General features: G+C 36.2%; 1 protein-coding gene across 1 annotated transcript in view; it reads right to left on the bottom strand.

Moving 5' to 3' along the window:
- RYR2 (ryanodine receptor 2) overlaps window positions 1-20,583 on the bottom strand; it is a gene marked incomplete at its 3' end in the record, with an annotated part of 448,211 nt that overhangs the window by 366,888 nt on the left and 60,740 nt on the right. Inside the window, exon 3 of the mRNA XM_008059232.1 lies at window positions 5,249-5,353. Coding sequence (XP_008057423.1) covers window positions 5,249-5,353 — 105 coding nt within the window. The remainder of the gene's footprint in view (window positions 1-5,248; window positions 5,354-20,583) is intronic.

The following is a 20,583-nucleotide window of genomic DNA, read 5'->3' as shown; positions in this document are numbered from 1 at the left end:
CCATGACGTGGTAGACCAAGTAATGGTACCCCAGAATCAGCCACATCCTAATTCCCAAGTCTGTGAACCTGTAACATAATGGTATACTGCTGGCTTTGAAGATGAAGGACAGGCCACAAGCCAACAATGTAACCTGGAAAAGGCATGAAATGGATCCTTCCCCAGGACCCCTAAAATGAATGCAGCCTACCAACACCTTGATTTTAGTTCATGGAGACTAATTTTAGACTTGTGACTCCCAAAACTAAAAGTTAATACATTTATATTGTTTTAGACCAACAAATTGGTGGTTATTTGTTACAACAGCCATAGAAAACTATAGCAAGACTCTTCAGGTAATGAGAGGTTTTGTTGTGGTGGCTGTTAATTTTGTTTTTATATTTGGATCCTGAATTTATAGTTTTTTTCTCAGAAGGGTCAGATCTGGTAGGAGATTATTCACAATTTACAATATAGTAAATTACACATGTCTATAATCATAAGGAATATATAGGATACAAATGGAAGTGACTGGATGATATAAATTACAAATTTTGGTCTACTTCCCCATCAAACGACAGAATGTAAGGAGCAAATATTGGTAATTTTAATTTTTTTTTTCCTGGTTCAAGCTACACTACTCTAGCAAAGAGACCAATAGTCAAGTAGCCATAAGCCAAAGTCAAAAGAAATAGGGGCCAACAGTTATCCCAGAAACAACAAAACCAAAAGACAGAAAGGACAATCATTGTTGTATATTTAAAATATACTCTCTTAAATAGGATTTACAAGCCACGTATTGCACTCATGGCATCAAACAGAAGCAATACCTTTTCAATAAATGATAATTACTATAAATATTATTTGAAAAAGTAGTTATTTTCAATAAATGCCACAGACTCCAAAACCAAAGCTGTTTCCACTATACTATGCCCCTTCTCACTTCATATCTGTACTCACACGAAATGTAATACTTTAATTATACTAAGTATAAGAAGATAAAATTTATGAAGAAAAGTGTTCATCAAAATTTTCTGTGAATTAACTAAGGTAAAATAGCCAAAAGCATAAAATCATCTAAATTACTAGACTTTTATTAACTACAAAACACATAGAAATAAGCAAATGCTATAATTATTATTATTATTATTTATTACTATTATTATTTTGAGTTAGAGTTTCACTCTGCTGCTCAGGCTGAGTCCAGTGGTAAGATTACAGCTCACCACAGCCTCAGCCTCCTAGGTTCAGGCAATCCTTCTTCCTCCACCTCCTGAGTAGAAGACTACAGGCATAGGTCGCCACACTAGGCTAATGTTTTTTGTATTTTTTGCAGAGACAGGTTCTCATTATGTTGCCTAGGCTTGTCCTGAACTCCTGCACCCAAGTGATCCTCTCACCTTGGCCTCTCAAAGTGCTAGAATTACAGGTATGAGCCATTGCACCCGGCCAAATGCTATTATTGACTGTGTATTTTAACATAGTCAGGTCATCATTAAACTGACAAACTCCATGTGCCAGAACCCACTGGGATATTTAAGTTAGGGAGGGAGGGGAAATTGGACTAGCCTGAGATCCCAGAGAAGGAAGGAAGTCATCAAGGCCAGAGAAAAGGCAGTCAGAAATCAGTAACAACTCCAACCAAGGGAGTATACAAGTATGAGGGAAAAAAATAACTAAAATACTAATAACCACTATAAAATGTGTGCTTACATTGTGCTAAAGATTCTACATACCCCACCATTTAATAATTTCTAAAACTTGAAGATCAAGACTCCCCTACCCCAAGGCCACAGAGCTACTACATGGCAGAGCTGGTGCTCTCAAACAGTTCTCCAAGACAACAAAGCCTCTGCTTTTAATCCTATGCTGCATCACCAGTATACAAACTCAATGTGAAGAGTGAGACAAGATACCCAGAAGTGGATTCAGAAGAGACAAGTTACCAGAACCACAGGAAAGTGAGGGGAAAGATGCAAGTAACAGCAGAAGCAAGAATGTGCATATATGGAGGCTCACACAAAACCGGGCCAGAGATGGGCGCTGTTCCGACAGACATCTCTTGTGTTGCATGTGTAACGTCTCTATCCACAAGATCTTAAAGGTTCTGTGAGCAGCCAATAAGATAATCATAAATAGGTCTGGGTCTATGTTTTTAATAAGAATAAAAGCTAAATGACCCTCAGTGGAACTGTATAGATACCAGACCTAGATCTCTCTCACCACATTTTTTTGTATTCAACAGATTTTTAGAAAATTAGATGAAATGCTTCAGAATGCTTTTGTGCCACAAAAGTATTAGTTATTTTACCAGCAGGCACAACAAGCAACTCTTTAGGAAACCAAAACTCATAAACTGAGTCATATTTTTTCTGTTTCATCTTGCATGCCCCTTCTTTTATTATAGAAAATGTTCATGATTTTGCTTTGTCACAAATGATGTTGAAAATCTCCTGCTAGGTTTCCTTTACCTTAATGAAAACCATGCATCTATTCATGAACTCAAGAATACAAGCAAACTGGTTAACCACAAAAAGCAAAGGCATGATTCCAAATGCAATTTTTTTCCTTATCATTATCAAGGGCAAGAGTGGATATAACAGCATTTTGGACATTAAATAGTATCAGTATTATTCAATTTACTAAATTCCATAAGGAATTCGGTAAGAACTATTAAGTAAAAAAAAAAAAAAACAAAATAAGGCTTTCTAAAAAATGTTGGTTATAAAAGAGTAGGGAATCAGGTAACACACAAGGTTATTTTTGCTACACTGTCTCTTTGAAAAGAAAGAAATGATTTCATGAAAATTAGCATCACCTTGCTGATACATTTCATCCTAAGAAAACTGGCTCTTCATTTAAGCAAGTCTATCACATATGGTTTATTAAGTTGGAGATAACAATTGGCTTGACAAAAGGATTCACCAGCAGTTCCATAATGGGCTCAAAGAAAATGTAAGACACTAGAAAAGGTGCAATTTGGACTCCAAAAAAACCTGCTTCCTACAAGTGCCAGCAGCATCCACCGATCACATATAATCAGACATGATATTTAGCCAGTGTGACTAAAACGGTTGTTAAAGTGGAAAGATCTGTCCTTCTTAGTAAACAGTTGCTGACACACATCCCCAGAGTGCTCCGTACCCCGACCACCCCAGAGGTCCTCTAGGATAACCCCCAAATCACTCAGGCCACCCACACATCCATAAACACAACAGAGATCTCTTGGACGCATCCTCCAGCACTGAGTCACTCTGATTAACTGGTACCTGTGTCAAACGAGTTGGAAAATAATTTGAATATCACATCTGAGTATAATCAAAACTACTCAACCATTCGGAAAATCTTTTTCCTCCCTAAAATACAGTACTCTGTTGAGCTATTTGACATGGTTTCTTTCTAAAAGCTACTAGTCGCTAAAAGTGAGATCCAGTTCCACGAAATATATTTCTTTCCTATAGCAGATTTTACTCAAATTATATTTCCTAATTAATGTCTTATGATAGTTGTGTTGGCTTTTATAAAATGGAGTTCTGCACATCACATAAATTACCACTTTATCACGGATAGAAACTTTCTAGATAGAAAACAATCCAAAACTAAATTCAGCTAAATAAAAATATTTGAGAGAGTCCAGAAATTCTAACTAATAAATATCTTAAAAACATAAATCTTAAGAGTTGAGCATGGTGGCATGCACTTGTAATCCTAGCTACTTGAAAGGCTGAAGCAGGAGAACTGCACGAGTTCAGGCGTTTGAGAACAGCGTGGGCAATATAGCAGGACCTCGACCTTAAAAAATAAATCCCACAATAGTATTTCAAATTACTTCCTATATTCACAGAAACTTTAAAGTTTGCCTAGTTCAACCCCATGATTTGAGGAAGATAAAAGATCTTTTCAAAGACGTTAAATTTAGAAAAAGCAGCTTAGCAACATAAAAATTAAATTTATGGCAATTTAGTTCTAAGTTGGCATCCACAAAGATAGATGAAATAGCAATATAAATGCAAAAGAAATACAATGTTTCAAAGTTGATATGATTCAGTGATGTTTAAAAATCAGGAGGGGTTATTTCAGGTAGAAACCAGTTGAATTGAGAATTTTTTTTTACTCTTTCTTAATTTTAGACTACACTACAAGCTTTGAATAAAAGACTAAATTTTTTAGAAGAAAGTTACACATTTTAATACAATAATTTGGAGCTTTTGTAAAATAAGTTTTTAGTCTGATATCAAATAAAAATCTCTAAAGTTTCTTCTCTACACTTAATAATATACTGTTCCAATTTAAATTAATTTAGAATGAATGCACAAACCACATAAAGTACTAAGCTGCATAACACTAAATGTAAAAGCTATGATGCTGATTAAAATAATGTTACATCAGAATTGATCACTCATTTCTATGGATAATCACTCATTAGTTTTAATCTCTTTACTTATCCAGACCAGAACAATGATGAACCATAAGAGCAATACATAGATCAATAAGGGCAAGAGAAAATGTTTAGTTTCATTCCTAGATACACTATAGTTTATTAAACCATGTGATTACAGTACCATTAAAAAAAAAACCCAAAGGAAACAAAAATTTGACCGTTCATCCTCCCGCTTAATTCTAAACTTTAATGAATTAGTTAAGAAATCAGTCATAACAAGTCTCGTGGAAAATAAGTACAATAACCAGATAGGCTTTAAAAGAAAAAGATTTGTATTAAGAGACAGCATAAAAATTTCAATTTTCAGAAGAAAACGATTAGCTGTTGGCAAAATTACAACTGAATAAAGCTATATCACCATAATTTTGTTTCTTAAAATATATAACAGTGCCATGAAATTTTACTTTCCATGAAGAAGCTTAGAACACAGTCACATAGTTAGAGGCATTTGAAAATGAAATAAAGGTTAACGACAAACAGCCATGCATAAAGCAATTAGTTAAAACAACTGCTTTTAAAACAACAGTTCTGAAAATGTAAAGAGATGCACAAATGCTCAAAAAAAAAAAAAGTTCTATCTTAAACCACAGACATAAGCATGAGGAGGCTCAAAGGCACAGATCACATCAAGACTGGTAAGTTTTTGAAAGTTTTTAAGATACCACAGCTTTGCTGGATAAAGCAGAAAGTCAAACCTAAGATAATCACAAGTAAAAGGCACGGACTTATCTCAGCAAAAAGAAAATCTTGAATACCAGTGAAAGAAATTGTTCATACAGTAGCTGCATTCATTAAAACACTGCAAGTCTACATAAATCGGGTACTTGCCCCTTCTGATTTCTCCACGGTGTTAGCCAGCATCTCCTGCAGGGCCCGGACTGACAGGGACTGTTCCAGGACAAAGGTGCAGATGGAGAGGTCTGGGGGGACATTCTGCACAGAAAGACGGAAAGCCATCATCAGCAAGCAGTCAGGTGCAGTTTACCTTAGTGTACTCCAGTTTCTTTTATAGGAAGAGTAGAAGTATTTGTCAGCTTCCTACCAAGAGTTTCCAAATCATCAAGACGCATTCTTGTTACTGCTCACATTGAACACATTTACACATTTTTAAAATCACAGGTAACAATGACTGCCATTCATTGAGTGCCCAGTCTGATAAATGTTGTACTAGGAAGCCTCATCTGTACCTCTTGTGGTTGTCTGGAATAATAATTATTATTACCATTGTTAGGGCAAGATAACAGAGAAGTTAGAATACTCTCCCCAAGTGACAGAGTTATAGAATTTTCAAGCTAGGATTCAATCCAGATTTCTCTGACTCTCAAGCATTTATTTCTAACCTATGAAGCACCATGCTAATAAAAAAAAATTAAAGGATAAAAATAACACTTGCCACAAATACTGAAGTTGAGCAACTACAAAATGAAGGCGGTATAAAATATTCATCTACATAGCCTTCTCATCCACAAATACAATCCTTTCAATTACTTTTTTTTATTCAAGTCGGATGTCCTATTTTGCCTAATGTGGGTGTGGTCATTTGGCTTTTATTCAATGCATATGTATACCTATTGCTTTACTTTTTTATCCTCCATTCTTTTTCCCTTTTCTTTCCTTCCCTTAAACTTCTACTCTAATCAATACACTATAAATTCTGAACATCTCAAAAGGTAACTACAAAGGAGGTCAAGGAGCCAGGATAAGAACTGACTGCTGTGTTAGAGTATAGCAGTAACTAGTTATTAATCAGGAATGTTTCTGCTTGAAATAAGCAAGATGCAGCCCAAGTAGGTATCAGCAGATGCTCAAAGGAGGACTTTCATGACAGAAGAACATTACCAAGAGACGAAACACAAAATTCAAGCAAGATTATGCCTTCTTCATAAAAAGAACATTTAGAAGGATAAGTTTGATGCAATGTATCAAAATCACAACTTATAAGTTTTAAGTATTTCTTCAATTGAACCCCTACTGCTGGAATGATTTTTCATCAGCAGCACAGAATTATGCATTACGGTTTCAAGGAAAAAATAGTACTAGTGTTCTAAAATTAAATTTAAAATTATTTTATGGATAAGTGAAGCCTAGAATCAGGCCACAAAGATTACTCAGACCCCACAGACTTCCTTTTTATGTTGTTTTTTTTTTCAATGAACTTTCCTTCTCTGGATTCCTCCATCCTCCTATCATGGGATTCTGTTCAACCAACCAGTTTTTATTTCTCCCCAGACAATTCAGCCATTGGTCAAGGGGTTCTCTCAAATCTGAGCACAGCTAACTGCTTTTCACTCTGCAGTTGGCCAGACAAGGACTTTCTTTCTAAAAACAAATCCTCAGATACAGGATTGGAAGCTAGGAAAGAACTCTCCTACTATGAAATTTAACGATGCATATTCTTAACTTTAATTTTTAAAGTTCTAATATACTGATTATAGTCTCTCTTGAGATCAAGACAAATGCTACTGGAAAAAATATGGTAATCTAAGTGTTTATTTCATTCATATCTGTTTAAAATATGAGGATTTGTCGGATATACTTCAACAAATAGTGCTGACGAGGTGTGCTGGTGAACAAACTCAGAAAAGAATGCCTCGGTTTGTAGCATTTTCCCATTTCTGTGATGTAAATACTCCAATCACTGATGATTTCAAATTACCAAAGTTTACAAATTGGCTCACAAAAATCCAAAATTTCTAACACTCAACTCTCAACAGTAAGAGCCATTTCCTGCACACCATTGGTCTAATTTCAGACAAATATTCATTAATCACTTTAGAATCAGCACATCCTGATAGATTGGAGTATGGATGCTATAAACAGAGAACCTAAGGCAGAATCCTGGCCTCATTCCTTACTAGCTATTCATGTTTCTAATCTTTGATTTCCTTCCCTGAAAAAAAATTGGTTAATAATTACATACCCTTCTCATAAGCTTGTTGTAAAAAGTAAATGAGATAATATATGTAAAGAGTTCAAGAGTATACAGTATCAAGAATATAACAAGAACTCAAAATAAGTGGGCCATTATTATTAGTCTTGCGTATTATAATTTCTCTCCATTTGTGACATTTATGAAGCACCATTCATTTCTTAACATTGGTTTTTTCATGAATTCTACTTTGGATGAATGGTGTTTGAAAATACAAGTCTATAATTATGCACCTGTTCATAACATCCAAAATGTTCCGGTATTGTCAAGGAAATGCACTTTCCAGTAACATTTAAAAGTTTACATTCTAGGTGTATTTAAATTGCTTCATGCCTCACTTTGATCAAAATGTTAAAGTATGGATTACTGTAATAGCTCACATTATTTTAAAGAGCCTTGAAAACCACATGAGCTTGAAATGAATTAATCCTGTCAAATGAATTGTATTTTTCCACAGAGTGACAGGCCTGCTACAGGTATTTTTCCAGATAGTGGGAGTTAGCAGGAAGAAACATGCAAACAATCCTCAAAGACAATTCTCTGTCTCTTACAACCTCAACCCATTTTCTTCTGACTCATCTTTATCATGCACTCTCTCCCCCCTCCACAGACCCAACTGTAATAGAAAAGCTAAGACAGAAAAAAATATATAGTTTGCGCCTTTCAGGAAAACTTAAAACAATACAAATCAGAGTTTTGCAGTTTTGTTGGTATGTTTTGCTCTAAAAAAAAAAATGGGCTACTTATTTTAGGAAACAGAAATATAATCATAAGTTGTAACCTTCTAAAGTAAACTACTAAAATTATTTCTTAATTTAGATGTACAAATGTATTCAAATAACCTTGAAACTTTTATAGTTATATCCATGATAGTATGTGTGCTAAACCTTTGTTCCCATATTCCAAATATAAAGCTGAATCACTGGAAAATAAACTGTCTTTGTTTCTGTGATAGATCATTGCATATGATAGACTCTAAATGCATCCAAGTTGCTGCAAAGTCCATAATTTTATCCTTCTTTATGGCTGTGTAATATTCCATCGTGTACACTGAACATCTGTCATAATACTACCTGAAAGAGACTGGCAGTAGCAGGTCACTGTCAGACAAGGGGTGGGGGGCACAAAACATTAATAAGGGTACCTGATCCTAAGCCAAGGGGCATGTGGACCGATGGGAGTCCCAAACTTCCCCTGCACGATGGCCACTTATGAACCCTGAGTTGCACCCCACATCTTTAAAATAAAAATAAAAAGTATCAAAAAGGTCACCTAAATGGCCCAAACTTAAAAGACTCCCAACCCTAGGCAGGGCCGATAAGGGAAAACAGCCTATAAACATGTGTACTGGAAGCTTCAATTTGCAAGCATTTGCAAATTATCATCTTTTCCGCGGTCTTAATTCGTTTTTACTCAAGCCTTATTCCGAGAAAGTTAATTTTTAGAATTTCAATTTGAAAGAACTTTCCTTACCCCCACTATAGTGTGTTCTCGAATCATACAAGAAACTCTTACATAGCACATTATGCATTGTAAGTGCTTCAAAATACCCAGATCAGAACATAAAACTAAAAACTGTAGCTGAGCATATACACTGATCTGTCTTTTGCACATTACATATGACATTTACTTGTAACACAAAATTAAAATCAGAGAAAGTGATTTAGTCGGTCTAAATGTCTATCTAGAATACCCAGAATAGTGCCCAGAGCAAGCAGACTGATGGTTCATGATACTTTTTATATGGAGGTAACACCAATGTCATGTGTGCTTTGGGATCTGTGTACTTGGGGAAAGATAACAAACTTTAAGCTAGCAGCATGGCTGGATGACGCTTCTTCTTAAAATACAAACTGGTTTCTGTTCTTCTCCGTCTGGCAAACATTATGTAATCTTAAAAGGGGGGGTGATATTCAAGAATAACCACAAAGCAGCATCTGGCTTTGCTGGCACTGGAGAAGCTGTGTAAAATCAATTAGGTTCCCAACTAAAGTACCCATCAAACCATTCAGCTTCCACAGATGTATCTGCCTAACTCACTTAAAATCCTATTGAAACATGTCATTATCTTAAATGAATGACAACCAATAATTTAGGACTATATAAGCCACATTAAATCATCCAAAAAACTGCATACTAATAAACTACTCCATTTTCACATCTTCACGCCTTTGCTCATATTCTTTTTTTCTCCCTTAGCCTGTAATATCCAGCTCCTGGTCTCTACCAATGCAAACCATTTCATATTCTTAAATCACTCATAAATACAATCACACAAAGAACATTTCCTAGTAGAGTAGTCCAAACAATACTGACAAATTGAAAATTCTCTCTTTCCAACTTTAATTATACTCACTCTCCATTCTTGCTCTCAGCTGTTTGGCGCATATTTCTAGGCCTTTTGCTATGCATGTACAGGATACAAATTATGATTTTTAAATTTGCTAATCTATCCTGGAGATCACTGTCAGTAAATATATATCTACTTCATCAGCGTGATTGCAACAGAATCCAGATAGAGCACATTCCTACTGAAGATTAATTTATGTGTTCTACCAAGCACACTCTTATTCAACTGGGATGCTCCCTTGTGGTCGCCACCGCCGCCACCACCACTGGCACCACCACCAGCAGTAACAGCCTAAAACAGACTTCCACAGAGTAAGTGCCCAACGTTTGCTGAACTGACCTTGGTAACCCCAGATCTGAGAGGACTTGTATATAATATTTACCCATTCCAAGGAAGTCATTCAGAGGTTGGACAGGTAAAGACACTGGCTTACTCAAATTTATGGGCAGCACTGATGGTGGCAGGTTAGTGAAGAAACCATACCTTGGGGCAGTATAGCAAGCAGTTTTATCATCCAAGCAATCAAGCTAATCATTTACATTCCTATGTGGTATTTACAATTACACTGATTACGAGTGCTGGCCATACGGTTTTCAACTTCACTTGGTCACCTGCATCCCATGACTCATTGCTGGGACTATGCCTATAATTCAGAGACCAGCCTTGGCCAATGGCTGCACCCTGAAAAGAGGGCAAGAAGGAAATCGTCTATGTTGACAACAGCTCACAACTTCAAACTATGATTTCATCTATTTCTAGAAAATTCAACCAATGTGCATACTGCATAGGGATACAAGTAGTTACAGTCCTAATGACAAGTCTACTTTTGGTTTAGTTGTTTAGGTAATCCTAGGTTTCTAACACAAAAGCAAATAAGTTAATTTTTTACACAGCTTTTCAATCGTGCTCCAAGCAACCTTCCACATAACACAGAGGTATCTCAAATTGTACTCTGAAAATTAGCAAGGTATTAAGTCTTTACTGTTTGGCAGCACAGAGAAAAGGGTAAATCACCACACGTGGGATGCAGAATTCAGGTCCAATGGGTAACTAGCCAAGGGACCTTGGGGGAGCCAGCCTGAGCTTCCCTACCTGCAAAATGGAAAAATACGTATGCTATTTCAGAGAGATTTGAAGAAGAAAATCAATGTATTCCAAACTGAACAATGCCAATAAGATATAATTTTATCTGCCTAATTTAAGAAAACTCTAAATCAGATCAAGAGCACAGAATCACAGAGATATAAATGAAGAGAAAAGCTGTTCTATCAAGAACTGTGAAGGCAGTATACTTGAAAACGGAGCAGATGGTCTGAAGTTGAAGCAGGTTTGTTGTGGTCCAGCCACCCATCTGCTGCATGGCCTCTGGCAAGGCACTGCAACTGTGGAGGGTCAACTTTTTCCCGAACCATAGGGATGTCAAACTGTATCTCCTCCAAAAGATAAAGTTGTTGTTCTGTTGCTGTTGTTTTAATTTACCAACTGGAAACATGAACCGGGCAAAATGTCACCTACCAGATGGGGGATGATATCCTTTAAGATGTTTACATAGTCTCCAGTGACAATAAAATGATAAGTGTTATATCCCATTGACTTGTATGAAATACTATGGAAAGGAAATCTCAAGTAAGCTCTAACAAAAATCTTAGTTCACTTTTTCCTCTTTATATTTCTTCAAAACTCCAATCATAACATTCGCCATATTCTCGGTCTGGAAATGTTATTTCCAAGAGCTTCACACTTTTGGATGTTCATAGTTCTGGGTACTTTTTTAAAAATACATTCTTTTTCTTTTCATCCCATTTTGCACCAGAGGTGAACATGATTGCCTCTGAGAAGGAAAGATTTTTCCTGTGTCAATTAATTCTTTCAGGTCAGCTTTTTGAAAGACAAGGCTAATTGTGACCATACCAAATGAAGCTACCGTGTCTGAATTTTGCTAGGCCTAAATCCTCTGAGTCTTCAGGCAAACGCAAGTCATTCCACTTGGCAGGCTTGACAAGAGTAGGGTCCAGGTGGGAGAGGTTATAATAGCAGGTTTAAATGAGTGGTAATTAGTAATACATCACCACTACAAAGAATCACAGCTGTACCAATTTTGCAGTTAATTATGAAAATCCCTAGTGAATTGGTAGAGATCCATATGGTTTGCTCAGTGCTCATTTTGCTCCTTGACATACATCTTTTGTAATATAACATCCTTTAAATATAAATTTTAATCTAAATTTTAATATCACAACAGGAATACTATCAGGCATAACCATACAAATACCAACTATCTCACTGTTTGCAGGTGTCTCATTCTGTAAAAATGGACTAATTTCATCTAAATTAATTTGAAATGGCAAGAGCTAAATTAATTACTCAGTATCAGTCTGAACAAATCAAACTGAAATCAACTCAGTAGCATTGAAACTGCCCTCATAAAACTAATAAGATTAAATTGCTAGGTTTTTAACAAAAGCCTAATATTTGAGTAGAAGCATAGCTAAGCATTAACCAGCTTGCTCTGTAGGCCACTTCCTCATCAATGCTTACTGCTTAAAAGTCACATAACCAGCCGGGCTCGGTGGCTCAGCCTGTAATCCCGCGCCTTTGGGAGGCTGAGGTGAGTGGATTGCCTGAGCCCGCGGGTTCGAGACCCGCCTGGGCAGCGAGACCTCATCTCTACAATAAATCAAAAAATCAGCCAGGCGTGGTAGCGTGTGCCTGTAATTCCGGCTACTCGGAAGGCTGAGGCGGAAGGATCGCCGGAGCCCAGCAGGACGAGGCTGCGGTGGCCAGGAGTGGCCACTGCCCTCCAGTCTGGGCGACAGAGTGAGACTCCAACTCAAAAAAAAAAAAATAAGTCACATAACCCCTGTCACGAGGTCCTAATTTCTATAGCTAACATTAAATAAACCTCAAGTTTTCCATTTTGAGACATATTCCAAATCCTGCATTCCAATGCATCCAGTGACACCTGCCAGTCTGAAGAACCCCTAAGAGGAACAGACTCAATACAAGAATGCAGTTTTTATATCCTTATGATTACAGCTGTCATGCCCTAACTATTCAGCAGCCTCCAGCTCCCCAGCCCCTATCTGAAAAAAATTCCCTTAAAAACCCAGTCCAAAACTCCTGGAGGAGGTAGATTCGAGGCTCTCTCCCACCTCCTTGTTTGGCTGCAATTCAATTAATAAACTCTTTCTCTGCTGCAGCTCCCACTGTTTCTGTGTATTGGTCTATTGCTGTGCAACATGAAAGAACCTGCTGGTCCTATAACAACATCACTTGGCTTGCTTATCAAAGTTGTACTTAAAATATATAATTTCTAGTCATACAAGTATATCAGAATGATGTTCTGGGAAGTTGGGTACTAAGTTAAGAAATCTACAATGAAACAAAAACTCCAAGTGGACTCAGACTGAGACATTAAACACCTTGGAATTCTAGAAATTATACTATATGAAACTTCTATAGTTACAAAAATGTAAAAGATAGTCATGGAGATATAATTATGCAAACAATAGCTGTATCACTTTTTAAGGATCCACTTTGTGGTAGTCCTAATTCTCACCATGAAATAAGTATTATTATCCCCACTTCAGAAATGAGTAACCAGTGAGTCAGAAAACTGAATAACATGCCCTAAGCTAAAAACTATTAAAAGGCCTATGCTTAGCCCAAAACCCACGCCACGATGTCTCCCTCAAGGTTATATCAGCTTGGCCTCCAGCTGTTTTCTTTCTTTTTATTTCCCTGTCCAGTTGTAGTAGTATTTGTGATTGATAAAATAATCCTAAGCATGACAGCAAGCCTTCTCTAAAAAAGTTCACATATGCACACAGACGGGGGGTGGGGGAGAGGGGGCATGAATACCCCTTACTCCATAACTCTGGATTATGGGACATTTTAGAAGCTCATAACCTGGTATGAGTTCCTCTGAGAATGCACTAGCAGGAGTAAAAATTCAATAAGGCAATTATATGGAGAGCCTTCCTGGATGGATGTCTTATGGATGTCTTTGGAAGTGGTCTTTCCCTTGCTGACTGCAGATAAGTCACACTTCAGTGGAAGATACAATATTTTCTGGTTAAAGAATCTTGTAGAGAGTTATATATGGTATAATTAGACAACTAGGTCAGGGTATCAGAGTATACAACTTAGGATATGAGGTCCAAAAATGTTACATGGAATTGAATCTACAGCTGTATTTGTGAAATGTGACTTTGACTTAGCATTGGGCAATCTGGACAGACCTCAAAGTCCTACTAATCCACATACACTATGAACCTACAGCTGAAGCTAACAAAAGACAAATGCAAACCCAAAAGTCCATTTCACTTGACACATAATTTGGCTCAGAAGGAGTTTGTTGGTAATACAAAGAAATCACAGAATATTTTAGGAAGATAACTCTAGCAGCTGGGTATATGATAAATAGAGCCATGATGTGACACATTTTGTTATGTTCAAGGATCAATTCAGGAAAGATTAAAAAAAAGTTTAGAAGCTGCATTTTTAAATGAAATTAGGTGCACTTCCCTCTATGACCAAGTGAGGAGGTTAGCAAATCATCTCTCTAAAAAGCCAAAATGAACAAAGTGTCATTTTCAGAGCTGTGAGAATTAACCAAAGACATACAAAAACACAATAAACTCTTATGTTTAAGAAAACTGCTGAATTTGGGTTTTCCTTCTTGGGATTACTCCCATCTCCCGGCAGCTCAGCTGATGTGGAGGTTCTGCCAGGGCATGGCATGGGCTAGGTTGTGAGTCCGTACCAGGAGTTGTGCCACTTTGTCAAAGGGGACTCACTTGATTTTGAGCGACACCACACACACTGCATTGTCTATGAAAGTGACACATCCCAGGAAAGCCCAACAGATTTACTAGTCTGACTCAGTAAATCCTTGATTGAAGTTACACATGCACAAGAAAGACATGTGAGACCCAGCAGAAAGAAAATCTCAAACTCAAGAATAACCTGACTTCTTACAGCATTTCCCTATTCACACACAGGTCAACTGGAAGAAGACAAAAGCCTTTCTTCTTGAAATTTCTAAGCACAACCTCTGTATAATCATTGCCGGAACTCTAAGCTATGCAGAAATACAGTAGCCTCTGGGAAGCTAGTCTTGAATCAAAAGCAAGAATAATTTTTTTTTAAGTTGAGCAACATTAGTGGCTACAAATCACAGCAAAACATATTTCACAGATTTAGCCCAGCCTATTTACTAACAAAGAAAAAAAAAAACCAGCAATAATAGTCTTCTGTAGGGACACATACGTATTTAGAATTGTTACAATAAATTATCTAAAATGTTTAGTTTCAATTGTTAAAAAATCATGAAACAGGCAAAACAAACAAAAAAACACAAGAAAGTATAACCCATACTAATGGGAAGAAATAATCAAGAGAAATTGTCTCTCTGTCTCCCAACTAAGGCATTTCACAGACAATGGCTTCAAAGCAGTTACTACTAATATGTCTAAAGAACTAAAGGAAACCATGCTTAAAGAATTAAAAGAAAGTATGAAAACAATGAAACAACAAATAGAAATTCTCAACCAGGATACAAAATTACAAAAAGAGAACCAAATAGAAATTCTGTATTTGAATATAACTAAAATAATAAATATACATGAGGGACTCAGAAGAAGACTTCTGAAGAATCGGTGATCAATCAATAAAAATTATCCAATCTGAAGTACACAGAGAAAATAATTGAAAAAAATGAATAAAGTCACAGAAACCTGTGGGAAAATATCAAGTGCATTAACATACATGTGATGAGAGTCCCAGAAGAACAGGAGAAAACAAAAGTCAATATGTATTTTAAAAACTAGTGGACTTGATATAGTGGCCCATGCCTGTAATCCCAGCACTTTGGGAGGCCAAGGTGGTAGGATTGCTTGATTCCAGGAGTTTAAGATGAGTCTGAGCAACACAGTGAGACTCTGTCTCTACAAAAAAAAAAGCCAGGTATAGTGGCATACGCCTGTAGTCCCAACTACTCAGGAGGATGAGACAAGAGAAATGCTTGAGCCCAGGAGGTCAAGGTTGTGGTGAGCCACGACCATTCCACTGCATTCCAGCCTGGGTGACAGCATGAGACCTCGACTCAAAAAAAAGAAAAGAAAAGAAATAATGTATGAAAACTTCCAAAATTTTATGAAAAGGCATTAGCTGATATACCTAAGAAGCACAATAAACCTCAAGCAAGATAAAAAAGGAAAAGAGACCCAGACCAACACACATCATACTCAAATTGTTGACAGAGATAAAAAAAGAAATATTTAAAGAAGTAGAGAAAAAAATACTCATCACATAAATTGAAGCAGTGATATGTTTAATAGCTGACATTCTTTGAAACAAGGGAGAGGAAAAGGCAGTAGTACATTCAAAGAGCTGAAAGAAAAAAATATCAACCAAGAATCCCATTCCATCACCAGAATTCTAGTTATTTTTCAAAAACTGGAAGTAAAATAAACACATTATCAAATAAAAAAAAATCGAGATTTTTCTGTTAACATAGATATCCTATAAGAAGTACAAAAGGAAGTTTTTTGAGGTTCCTTTAAATCTAAAGAAATAAATTTTTAAAAACTAGAAACAGAAAACATATGGATTAACGGATTAACATAAAAGACTCCAGAAATTTTATCTCTTAAAGCCTTTAAAAGGCACAAGATCATATAAAGAAATAAATAGTTAAATAATTATAATAGTATATTATTGGGTTTGGAGCATACATAGGTACAATATATGACAATATATGGGCATAAACATGACAAAAATAATACAAAATAAGGGAAAAGGAATAGACCTGTGTTGGAGATTTTCTATATTTGATTTTCTTAAGTTAGTATTAATTTGAAGTAGACAATGAAATTATAATGAGTTAAGATAAATTAAAATATGTATATTTTAATCCCTAGAGTACATGGGAATTAATAACTTAAAAATACATAGTAAAAAAATCAACAGAGGTTTAAAAATGGGACACTTACTATTGAATACAAAAAAAGGCAATAATGGAGAAAGAAAAACACACAGTAGGCATATAAAAAAATAACAACCTGACAACCCTATCAATAATGACATTAAATGTGTATGTTCTAAACTCTAACAAAAATGTAAAGGTTATCAGACAGGATTAAAATATGACCTAACCATATGCTCTTTAAAAAAAGATACACCATAGATTGAAAACCACAAAGAGGTTGAATGTAAAAGGATGCAAAAAATGTTAGTCCTAATAAATGAGTGTTAGCAAATAAATGAATGTAGCAAACTTCCAAGATATAATCAATACACAAATATCACATTTTCCTATATACTAAACAAAAATCTGAATAGTATTATTAAGAAATGTTAAATTTTAGGAATAAGAGAGGTGAAATAACATCAGCATCATACAAAACAGACTGTAAAATAAGTATTATTATTCAAAGTGCAATTAGGTCAAAAAAGAAAGGAAAGAAAGGAAGGAAAAGGCATCCAACTAGAAAATGTCATAACTGTGTACATCAGAAATCCCAAGTAATCCACACAAAAAAATCACTAGTCCTAATAAATGAGGGTAGCAAAGCTGCAAAATATAGATCAATGTACAAAATTCAACTTTTTCTATATACTAATAAGTGGGTTTCAGACTATCCATACACCTGTTGGTGAATACCGGGATCTGCAGAGAGATTTTGAAACACAGCTCCCCCCTTAATTAAATCCCAAAACTACAAAAAGGACTGCCTTCAACCTACAGTCCAACTCCAGAACTGAACAAAGCAAGAGGAAATATATTAGGAAGAATAGGAAATTGAAAAAACAGAAGTAAAAGCAACCCCTCCACCCCTGAATAACATAATTAAAGAAGACGGGGAAATGGAGGGAAGGAAGTAGGGAGGAAAAATCTGCGTAAATGAAGAAAAACCAAAAGAAGAATATAGGGCTCACACAGACCCCTGGGAGGTCAGACACTGAGAAAACAGACTTTGGAACACAAACAATGAAGAGCCCCCAGAATGACTGGTCACAAGAAACAAACCCAGACATCAAGACAATAATAGAGAGAATTTAAAAAATTGAGGAGAGACAAGAGAAAAATAGGAAGGAGCTGATGACAGAAATAACAGCAGTAAACAATACTGTGATGGAAATAAATAACAAACTAATAAGCATGGAAAGCAGAATTAGCCAAGCAGAAGAAAGAATCTCAGAACTTGAAGACCAAAATACAGAACTAACCCAAACTGTCAAAAACATAGAAAAGAAGCTTAAAAAGACAGAACAAAACCTTCAGGAGATGAATGAATACTTCAAGAGACCCAATCTAAGAGTAATTGGCCTTCCTGAGGCAGAGAGACAGTCAGAGGTCACACTGGAACAAACATTTCATGAAATCATTCAAGAAAACTTCCCTCATCTCATCAGTGATGCAAAAATTCAAGCACAATAGATTCAGAGAACCCCTTCAAGACAACAAATGAGAAGACCAACCCCCAGACACATAATAATTTGCCTAAACAAAGCAGGTATAAAAGAAAAAATCCTAAAGGTAGCAAGAGAAAAAGACCAGACTATCTACCAGGGAAGACCAATCAGAATAGCTGCAGATGTATCTAGAGAAACCCTATCTTCAAAGTTCTAAAAGATAAACAATTTCAACCAAGAATAACCTACACAGCCAAGCTAAGTTTCATTAGTGAGGGAGAATTGAAATCTTTTCCAGACATCCAATCCCTAAGAACCTACGCTGCCACCAGACCACCTCTACAAGAAACACTTCAGAAAGTACTGAACACAGAAGAAAAGGAAAAAAACCAACAACATTCTTCATAAAAGTACAGGCAAAATATTAAGGAAAAAAAACAACAACATTCTTCACAAAAGTACAGCCAAAGGTTAAAAACACAAATGAACCAATGCCAAAAACAGAAGAAAGACAACAAACAAACAGGAACAACAACTCTGTAAGAACCTTATGACAGGGATCAACTCTTGCATTTCAATTATTAGCCTAAATGTGAATGGACTAAAAGCACCACTGAAAAGACAGAGAATGGCAAAATGGATAAAATATCACCACACAACAATCTACTGCCTTCAAGAGACTCGCCTCACTAGAAAGGACACCCACAGACTCAAAGTAAGAGGATGGGAAACAAACTTTCAGGTGAACGGAACACAAAAGAAAGGAGGAGTCATAATCTTAATTTCAGACAAAATACCCTTTAAGCTATTAAAAATTTTAAAAGATACAGAAGGCCACTACATAATGATAAAAGGCCCAATCCATCATCAAGAAATATCCATCTTAAACATATATGTACCCAACATAGGAGCGCCAACTTTCATAAAGCAGCTTCTACGTAAACTCAAAAAAGATATCAAATCTAACACCATCATAGCTGGGGACTTCAATACCCCACTCACAACCCTAGACAGATCATCAGGACAAAAAATCAGCAACGAGATCCAGAACCTCAAAGTGACTCTTGACCAAATGGACTTAATTGATACCTACAGAACACTCCATCCAATGACCACAGAATATACATTCTACTCATCACTGCATGGAACGTACTCTAAGATCGACCACATACTTGGCCATATGTCAAGCATAAGCAAATTTAAAAGAGCCGAAATTTTATCATGCACCTTCTTGGACCACAGTGGAAAAAAATAAACGTTAACACCAACAAGGTTCCCCCCAAACCCACAAAAGACATGGACACTAAGCAGCATGATGCTAAACACTCCTGGGTCAACAATGAAATCAAAACAGAGATTAAAAGATACCTGGAAACAAATGAAAATGAAGAGACATCTTACCAAAATCTCTGGGATGCCGTAAAAGCTGCAGTAAGAGAATTCATATCCGTACAAACACACATGAAGAAAATGGAAGGATCACAAATTAACAGCCTAACAAGTCACCTAAGGAAGCCGGAAAAGCAAGATCACAAAAACCCTAATATCAGCAGAAGAATCCAGATCACCAAAATAAAAGCCCAAATCCAGGACATAGAAGACAAAATGATAATACAAAAAAATCAATGAAACAAAAAGCTAGTTCTTCGAAAGGATAAACAAGATCGATGGTCCCCTAGCTAGGCTGACCAAGAAAAAGAGAGGAAAAGCCCAAATAAACACAATCAGAAACACAAAAGATGAAGTCACATCTGACCCTGAAGAAATACGAAAGATCATTAGAGACTACTATATACACCTGTATGGAAACAAACTTGAAAACCTTAAGGAAATGGAGGACTTTCTGATATCACACAACCTACCTAGGTTGGAACAAGAAGAAATTAAGACCCTAAATAGAGCAATAACAATCAAGGAAATTGACTACATAATAAGAAAACTACCTACAAAAAAAGCCCTGGATCATTTCCAGCAGAATTCTACAAGATTTTAAGGAGGAGCTGATACCAATCCTACTGAAGGTATTCCAGGCGATTGAGAAAGATGGAACCCTCCCCAAATCATTTTACGATGCTAACATCACATTGATACCCAAGCCAGGTAAAGATCCAACAAAGAATGAGAACTACAGGTCAATATCTTTGATGAACATAGACGCTAAAATTCTCAACAAGATCCTAGCGAACCGGATTCAACAACACATCTCAAAAATCATCCATCATGACCAAGAAGGCTTCATCCCTCGGATGCAAGGCTGGTTCAACATTCATAACACCATAAATGTAATTAAATACAAAAACAGATGTCAAAACAAAAACCACATGATTATATCATTAGATGTAGAAAAAGCTTTTGATAAAATCCAGCACTCCTTCTTGATAAAAACCCTCGAACATCTAGGCATATGGGGAACATACCTCAAAATAGTAAAAGCCATCTATGAGAAACCCACAGCCAGCATACTCC

This window comes from Carlito syrichta, unplaced genomic scaffold, assembly GCF_000164805.1.
Source record: "Carlito syrichta isolate Samal-C Ts95f unplaced genomic scaffold, Tarsius_syrichta-2.0.1 Scaffold303965, whole genome shotgun sequence".
NCBI classification, from domain to species: Eukaryota; Metazoa; Chordata; class Mammalia; order Primates; family Tarsiidae; genus Carlito; species Carlito syrichta.
This window is presented reverse-complemented; position numbering and strand designations above follow the sequence as displayed.